Source organism: Triticum aestivum, chromosome 3A (assembly GCF_018294505.1).
Source record: "Triticum aestivum cultivar Chinese Spring chromosome 3A, IWGSC CS RefSeq v2.1, whole genome shotgun sequence".
NCBI classification, from domain to species: domain Eukaryota; kingdom Viridiplantae; phylum Streptophyta; class Magnoliopsida; order Poales; family Poaceae; genus Triticum; species Triticum aestivum.
The window spans coordinates 501,773,143-501,781,890 of record NC_057800.1 but is presented as its reverse complement, the minus strand read 5'-3'; the positions used below and the strand labels follow the sequence as shown (position 1 = coordinate 501,781,890).

The following is an 8,748-nucleotide window of genomic DNA, read 5'->3' as shown; positions in this document are numbered from 1 at the left end:
CTCGAGGTCGTGCTTGAGGCCGCTAGGGCGAGATGCCTCTTGAACGACAACTTCATCTCCTTGTTCGACGAGGCCCTCGCCGACTTTCTCGACAAGTTCACCGTTGTCAAGAAGCTCGCGGACGACCTTGACGTATGCCTACAGCCCACGCACCCAGGCTCTACGATGCCCGCCAGATTCACCAGCTTCTATGATGACAACCTCTTCGACGCACTGGTGGCCCTTTGACCGACCGCCGTCGCACCGGAGAATGTCCATCTGGAGGTTGCGCTCGCCGTGCAGTGCCTCGCGCAACAAGACACCATCGACATAATCACGCACATCTACGAGCAAATCGTCCACAAGGACCACTACGTGCCAGAGGGGGTCGATAGGACAGTGGCCTTCTTTGACTGCAGGGCAATCTTGGACGTCATTGTTCAAAATCACGTTGACCTCCCCGCCAAGGCCGCTGCTCCTCACCCGTCGGTTGGTGGCCGGACGCACTAGGGCGAGGGGATGCCGTTAATGGATCTGTATGCATCTTTATTTTTATGTCAATTCCATGTATACTGTAATTTTCTTACCTTTCGCATCAAATTCATAACTTTCGTAGGTACCATGCATGATCCGTGCCACAACCAAACTTCTTATTAATATTGACGTGTAATGAAAATGTTTAGGTCTCATGCAAGAAATGAGAATGAATTTTAAACTTCTGAATGTGATAGATCGGCCGCAAATATTGAGAAATTTGGTTTTTAAATTCCTGTAAATCCTAAACTCGTCTGAAAATCACGAGACTTGACAATGATGTCATGACATGGCGTCAACATGTTGTGGTATTTTTCTTGTCCAATTTGCGAAGACACACACATTTAACAACCAACAAAGTCTTAAAACAAAGAGCTCCTATGACTGAATTTGGGTCTTGGCTTTCTGAAAATTTTGAGCAAGTTAGAGGGAAAATAAAGAGAAATGTGAATCTCATTTGGCTTTGGAAAGCGACCGCTGGCGTGCCGCCCTGCACGCACTGCATCGAGAGGCCGGCTGCACTCCGCGCCCAATCCTGAAAAATCCCCTCCGCTCCTCCGCCCCAAAATCTTGCACTCTCCACGCACGTCAGTCCAGCCTCGTCTCGTTTCGTGTCGTCTGCTCGGGACCAGGAAAGATGACGCCGCTCCACGCCGCCCCGCCGCCGCTCTCCGCGTCGGCCGCGGTCTCCTCATCCGCGCCACCTCCCCTCCTCGCCAAAGCTTACCATCCCAAGGCCGCGGCCCTTTGCTCACTCACCGTGACCGCCGCCACCCCATCAAGAAAAGGTTAGGCCGGCGCTCCCAGCCATTTTCCTTTTCACAGGAGAGACGGTTGGCCAGCAGTGCGTTCGGTGGAATCCGTCGTCTGTGTTTGCTCGGTTCGTGCCGTGTTGCCACTTGCCACGCACTGTTGGCTTTTGCCGTGCTTGTTTTGTTTATTGTCCATCTTGTCCGGTGCTTGCGCAACTTCAGCGAAACGGATAAGAACGCTTGGACGGTGGATGCGATTCTTTGGTTCGTTTGATTTTTTTAAAATTAATTAACGACGCGTACAAAGTGTCCCCTCTCTCTGCCCGATACAGCATTTGGTCTGTTGTTAGTTCAATCGTTCTCATTCAGGTCCTTGAAACTGCATGGATGGTAATCTTTCTCTCCTCACAACGGAAGGCGATTGCTGCTCACGATGACTTGTGGTAGTAAGATATCTCCTGCAATTTGCGGCTTCCGCTGACACGATCAAGTTTCTTGTTTCTTGTCGCCAGCTTTTCTCGCATGCCCGGATCACGGCCCGGCGGGCGGGCGGTCGCTGACGCCGGCGCGCGGCGCTCCCGCCTCGTCCCCGGCGCTCATCTCGGCCGTCAAGGACCTGTACGAGTTCATCTGCAGCGGGCCGCTGGTGGACAGGATCGGCTACACCCGGGAGAAGATCGCCGAGTCCATCGACCGGTGGCTGTGGTGCGGCTCGCAGGTGAGCCGGTTGTTCCGCATCGACGAGCTCCGGCTGACGGACGCCGAGAAGTCGCGGATATACCACTTCTACATACCCGTCTTTCTCTGGTGCGAGGACCAGGTCGCCGACCACAGGTCCAAGTACAACGACGGCGACGAGATCCCGCCATTAGTGGTATGTATTTGATTCAATGCTACTTAGCTCTTTTCAGTTTTCACCTCATTAGTTCATAGTATAACCGTGTCCTCTAGTGTCGAGAGCATCCAAATCTCTGGTGGCATTTTCCGGTTAGATAGACAGAGCACATATTCTTGTGAATTATTTCTTGCATCACACACGCCAGATGCTACTGCATTTGCCTTTAGCAAAAACAAATATCATCAGAAGCATATATCAAAGTTACCACAAATTCAGAAAACGTACCAAAATGATACCATCATACCAGAGTACCATGAAAGTGGTTCTTGCATCAGACACGCCAGATGCTACTGCATTTGCCTTTAGCCAAACAAATATCATCAGAAGCATATGCTGTCCAATGTCCACTACCATGAAAGTGGTTCTTGTGTGATCGATAAATCAAGAGTACCACAAATTCAGAAAACTTATCAATATGATACCAGAGTATATATATCAAGTTAGAAGAATGAATAGATTTCTGCTCATCCGTGTTTCATAAATGGATCATCTTTCTGTTTTGTAGATTGGAGTCAGCGCTCCCCAAGGCAGCGGGAAGACAACTCTTGTTTTCGCTCTTGATTATCTTTTTCGGGTTTCTGGTAGGTGAGTCCTTCTCATCATGTTGATTACCATGTGTTCTCTTTGCCTCTATGAATGAAATTTAAGAGCCAAACTATTGTGTGCCTCAGGAATTCTGCCACATTGTCTATCGATGACTTCTATTTGACTGCAGCAGAACAGGCATGAATATTCAGATACGGAGCAATTAAATTCTGTATTGGGGATTACATTGCTTTTTTCTGCATATCTGTTGAAATATCAGTGATGATCGATGAATACATATGTGCAGGGTAAACTGAGGGAAACACATGCTGGAAATGCTCTTTTAGAGGTACAAGAACACCCCGATTAGCCCACTGTACTACCTCTGTTTTAGATGCTGTTTAACATGAACTGAGAGTACCTGACTAAAACTTTACAGTTTCGTGGAAATGCCGGAAGCCACGATCTCCAATTCTCAATTGACACACTTGAGTCACTGATCAAACTGACAAAGGAAGGTACCGGTTGTGAACAAGTATCTGTATCTTGTCCAAATCCTTTGTGTTTCTATTTCATGGTCATTTGCGCAGTCTATTTTCTGTATTCTTTGGATTATTAAGGGTGCTGCATCCTATTTTTTTTTAAAGAAATGCATCATAGATTCATATATATTGTCACTGAAATTACTGTTGTTTTTAACAACATTTAGGTACGAAGATGAAGCTTCCACGGTATGACAAGGTAAAAGGTTGCAGTTATCTTAGCGTACCTGAGTTTATATTTGAGTAGCCGAATGATATACCTCAGATACCCATGTAGTCCGCTTTTGGTGGAAGAGGTGACCGGGCTGACCCTTCGACATGGCCAGAGGTTGAAGGGCCCACAGAGGTAATTTCATGTTTAGCTGAATAACATTTTGAGTTGAGACATGTGCTTTTCAACTTCTCGCATGCCTGCTTTCTTGTCGTAGGTTGTTCTCTTTGAAGGATGGATGCTTGGGTTTAAACCTCTTCCAAATGAAGTTGTAACAGCAGTGGATCCTCAGGTGATTTCCTGGGATCATAACATTATTTGGTTTGTTTGTGCTACGTTAATATGACTTGAACCTATTTCCTTCTTCAGCTTGAGGTGGTTAATAAGAACTTAGAAGCATACTATGACGCGTGGGACAGATTCATTGAGTCATGGATTGTCATAAAAATTAAGGAGCCTAACTGTGTGTTTCAGTGGAGACTACAGGTCGTTATTGGACTTATCTGACTAGTGATCCTACAGTGTGCACAACAGAACAGTAAATTGATATTTTCTGATGCTTTTATTTTAATCGCAGGCAGAGGTAGCTATGAGAGCTGATGGTAAAGCAGGAATGTCTGACGAGGAGGTGTGTTTCTCATATAGTAGCTGATTCGTCCATTACACTGACCTTCCTTTCCAGTTGGATCATTTGTCGGTGCCCTACTTTTCTTTCCAAAAGAGGGAAACCCCCATGATCTCTGCATCGAGTGATGAACACATCCTTGTTGGCACCAGTTGTCAAGGAACAGCTCTTTCTGAGTTCTTAGCTATGAGCTGTGACCAAACTGGATAGTGCATCTCTCAAATCAGGACAGACAAAAGCCTGTCTTCTGAATAAAATAAAGCAGGACAATTGAGCAAACAAAAATACCAAGATGCAAAAGTATTTACAAATCAGTGCCAAAATTTCACACCATAGTGGCTACGAAATCATACTTTTTTTTGACCTGTCTATCAAATCACACTTGATTGACTTATTCAACCTCTTCAGTGAACCAAGCATCGAAGTTGTCCTCTGCATCGCGTTTCATTTATCCATTCATGACTGTTCTCTCCTATGCTGTTGACTGTGGAGTCATGAAATTTGGCAATTCTTGCAGGTTATGGATTTTGTATCGCGCTACCTACCAGCATACCATGCGTATTTGCCCACGCTATATAAAGAAGGACCAAATGGCGCGAAGAAAGACCATCTGCTGGTCATTGACATAGACGAAGAGAGGACTCCTATCTCTGGTAGTTGAGTGCTGAGTGTACATTCTGAAATGGATATCTTGACTAAGTGGTTGAGCTTGGGATTTCTGATCTTTCTGAGACCACTTCTGCCAAGCAAGCACCACCGTCCTCTTGTTTCTTACAGCTTAAATATATCCTAAACGTGTAAATTCGATGTATACCAAGTTTTGCTATCTATTAAAAGAAACTGGCATCTCATTTTTCTTCCTATGTCACTCTGTGTGCTAAGTTTGTTTTCAAATTAGTGTTTTTGTGAATTGTCTGATTACGTTCTAGGGGCAATCATCCGACGCATTTCATTGTATACGCATTCGGTGATGAGGCACACACTTTGTATCGCAGTAGTTTTTTCTTTTTGCCACATTTTCTTGCGCTTTTTTCTTGTGCCATCATGAAAGCGCATCCGTTCATCTTAGTTACTATCGGCTTTAAATTATTGCCGATAGTATGTTTCTGTTTGTAGCTAAGAGTGTACTAGTAAAAGACTAATCGGACGATTCAGGCAAGCCCCTGATTAATGTCAATGAACAAAAAACATAGACGGAAGTACAATAGGTTTGGCAACCATGGACCACGTATTTGTGTAGTCCATTTCCATTCTGAACGCATGTGTATTTATATATTAGTAGCTCAAATAGAGCACAATCCGTCGTAGTCTAGGTGGTTAGGATACTCGGCTCTCACCCGAGAGACCCGGGTTCAAGTCCCGGCGACGGAACTTTTTGCATTTATTTTAAGAAAAAAAATTGTTTTTGCACTTTGATTTGCTACTGTAGCCACTTTGGAGTTTGCCCGGTCAAAGAAAGTGCTTTAGGATGTTGCAACAATTAAGGGCCTGTTTGGTTCTTTGGCAAGCGCTTGCCTTGCCCAGCCTAGCAAGGAAGCCATTTTTTGCATTTTCTTTTGAGCAAAAAAAAGATTGTTTTTGCACTTTGATTTGCTACTGTAGCCACTTTGGAGTTTGCCCGGTCAAAGAAAGTGCTTCAGGATGTTGCAACAATTAAGGGCCTGTTTGGTTCTTTGACAAGCACTTGCCTTGCCCAGCCTATCAAGAAAGCCAATTATTTGGTTCGTGGGCGATCGTACCTCGTTGCCTGTGATTTCCGGCTTTTCCTTCAATCGAGTGGGCGAGCCAATTTGGCTAGCCTCCGTCGGCAAGGCTAGCCTCGCCCAGCAAAGCGAACAGGCAAGGAAACCAAATAGATTCTAACTTTCCATAATTACGAGGACAGAAACAAGCTTTGATTAAGGCAGCATCACATTTCAGGTGAAATTTAATTGACCTTCAACCAACATTTTAAGCGTAAAAACATGGCATCTATATGTATGCAACCGAATTATCATTTTCACTAAAAGCAAAATCAACATAACTAAAAAAAAAGTTCAACCCAACTATTTTAGGAAGGTTAAGAATGAATCATCAAAAAGGTTTCAGACTAACATGCAAAGAACTACTCCCTCAAAAAAAATGCAAAGAACTACTCCCTCTGTCCCATAATATAATATTGTTTTTCAAGCTGTTGTATACAAAACGCAATAAATTGTAATTCTTGTCTGTGGAACTGTAAGACTAACACTGACACTAATAATTCTACCATAAAAAAAGACAGTAGTAATTCTGGGAGAGCAAGAATGAATCATCAAAATTCCAGACTAATATGAAAATAATTTCAATAGCAACTCATTTTGTGTGTGCAGGGAATAACAACTCAAGTTGATTACGGTAAAATATAAACGGTAGCTTTTGTACCACAAAACTGTATAAGTAAAAACTAACAATAGTAATTCTTGGATAACAAGAATGAATCATAAAAAGCGCATAAATTCAGGACACAAATGAAGCAAGAAGTCGCAAACATAGACATACCCCAAAATTAAGACCAGAGGCAAAACATGTTATATGGTTTGAAGGGAAAGTGTAACCCAACATACAAAGTTAGAATATAGGCAAAAAGATATAGTCATTGCAATCGAACGTCAAGAAATTAGAATGAAGGTGGAAAAGACCAACTAAATAATTCAGCAGGAATCACAATAGGTGATCGGACTGCAAGAAATTTGAGTGAAACAAATTGAAATTAGTCGTATGGAAAATACTACTCCCTCTACACGCAAAAAAAATACTACTCCCTTGGATGGAAATAAGTGCTGAAAAAAAAAACGTTTTCCTTAACCATCCCCTAGTGAGCTCTCGCATTGCTAGTGCTAGCCAAGCACTGCTCACGGGTAGTCCTGGCCATCTCAGGCCCGGCCCTGTCGGCCCACCCAGGCCCGACCCTAAAATCCAGGACCTAGGCCCGATGAGTTTGTCCATGGGCCGGGCTTGGGCCTGAGTTTTGAGCCCATCAACAGGGCCTGGACGGGCATGTGCTTGACATATTGGCATTTTAAGGAAGAGGCCCGGCCCACAGCCCTAAGCCCTAAGGGTTTTTCAGGGCTTTTTACGAGATGGGCCGGGCTTGGGCTTGAAAAGTAGGCCCGATGGTAAGGCCTGGGAGGGCCTGGGCCTCAGTTTTCTGCCATGGGCTTTTTTAGGCCCGGCCCGGCCCATGGCCAGATATACTCACGGGCTCATGGATGGCGATCCGATGACTGGCACGCCAAGAGAGCAAACAACACATGGTTAGTCACACGGATCGCGATCCGTGGCCAACCTCCTAGCGCACATCGCCACCGTCCAACGCTCCCTAATCCAGCGGCTGACCCAGGCCCGCGTTCCTCCGGTGCCGTGGCGCGATGAGGCTTCCCAAAATCCCCAAAATTTCATGCTATGCGCCGCGCCGCGCCCGCCGACCAATTCCGCGCCCCTACTTAACCCCGGCGAACCCGTCCCAAGATCCTCAGACCACCGCGCCGAACAACTCTCTCGCCAGCACGCAGCAAACTCCCCAGCCTTCCCTCGCCCCGGATCCGTAAATGGCCCGCACGAAGCAGACCGCGCGCAAGTCGACCGGCGGCAAGGCCCCGCGGAAGCAGCTGGCGACCAAGGCGGCGCGCAAGTCGGCGCCGGCGACGGGAGCGTGAAGAAGCCCCACCGCTTCCGCCCCGGCACCGTCGCGCTCCGCGAGATCCGCAAGTACCAAAAGAGCACGGAGCTGCTCATCCGCAAGCTGCCCTTCCAGCGCCTCGTCCGGGAGATCGCGCATGACTTCAAGACCGACCTCCGCTTCCAGAGCTCCGCCGTCTCCGCCCTGCAGGAGGCCGCCGAGGCCTACCTCGTGGGGCTCTTCGAGGACACCAACCTCTGCGCCATCCACGTCAAACGCGTCACCATCATGCCCAAGGACATCCAGCTCGCCCGCCGCATCCGCGGGGAGCGCGCGTAGGCGCCCTCTCGCTCCTGCTTGGTCCCTTGAGGCCTCATCGTGCCATGATCTAGCCGTGCTGTAGTTTTTAGTATGTGCAATGGATGTATCATGTGTTCTCTAAGTTATTATATGAATGAAAAGTACGCAGCTCTGTTTACCTTTCTCTCTGCTTAATCATATGTTCAGAATTGTTGATGTTGTTTGGGCAATGGGAACTGAACAATCTGCACCTGAACAATAGTCGCTACTAAAATTTGCATAAACAGGAATCCTCCAATCTCTATCCATCTAGATCTGGGAAACAATCCGGCCGTCAGCACGTAAGCCGACGGTAGAAGCCGCCCCAAATTCCATCCGGCAAGCGAAGCGAAACAATTCGGGTCTGCGGCTCGACGTTTCCCAGCTCGCCCGAGGAAGCGGGAGACGTGCTCATGCGCATATCGTTCTGCCGCGCGACTGGTCCAAGATGCGGGAGGACATGCTCGTGCACATATCGGGCTGCTGGAACCCCGGAGCTTGGCCGTTCAGGCGAGATAGGCGCGCGACTGGTCGCGATATTAGCTCCAGAGATGATGGATGTATGGTAGTACCAGTTTAATCAATTTATCATTTTCTAGTTCAGTGGTAAATTGGCCCCATCTTGTTTGGTTCAAGGTACAAATTGTTGCATCAGCTTATTTGTGGTGCTCAGAGCATTTTCAGCAGCTTCCCCACAAAAAAA

The 8,748-nt window shown here is 46.7% G+C and overlaps 1 protein-coding gene, 1 non-coding gene and 1 pseudogene across 2 annotated transcripts; all 3 read left to right on the top strand.

Moving 5' to 3' along the window:
• The first annotated feature begins 1,008 nt into the window (after window positions 1–1,008).
• Window positions 1,009–4,929, top strand: LOC123061860 (D-glycerate 3-kinase, chloroplastic). Its single transcript, XM_044485141.1, has 12 exons — window positions 1,009–1,301; window positions 1,778–2,139; window positions 2,669–2,748; window positions 2,835–2,886; window positions 2,996–3,037; window positions 3,128–3,206; window positions 3,398–3,429; window positions 3,508–3,576; window positions 3,659–3,733; window positions 3,811–3,927; window positions 4,019–4,069; window positions 4,584–4,929. Exons 1-12 carry the CDS (start codon window positions 1,151–1,153, stop codon window positions 4,725–4,727), a joined length of 1,254 nt encoding a protein of 417 aa, XP_044341076.1. The 5' UTR covers window positions 1,009–1,150; the 3' UTR covers window positions 4,728–4,929.
• A 435-nt stretch (window positions 4,930–5,364) lies between these two features.
• TRNAE-CUC (transfer RNA glutamic acid (anticodon CUC)) lies at window positions 5,365–5,437 on the top strand. The gene has a single exon. It is a non-coding gene; the product is annotated as a tRNA-Glu (tRNA).
• Window positions 5,438–7,539: 2,102 nt separating this feature from the next.
• Window positions 7,540–8,190, top strand: LOC123058500 (histone H3.2-like; annotated as a pseudogene).
• Window positions 8,191–8,748: the final 558 nt, after the last annotated feature.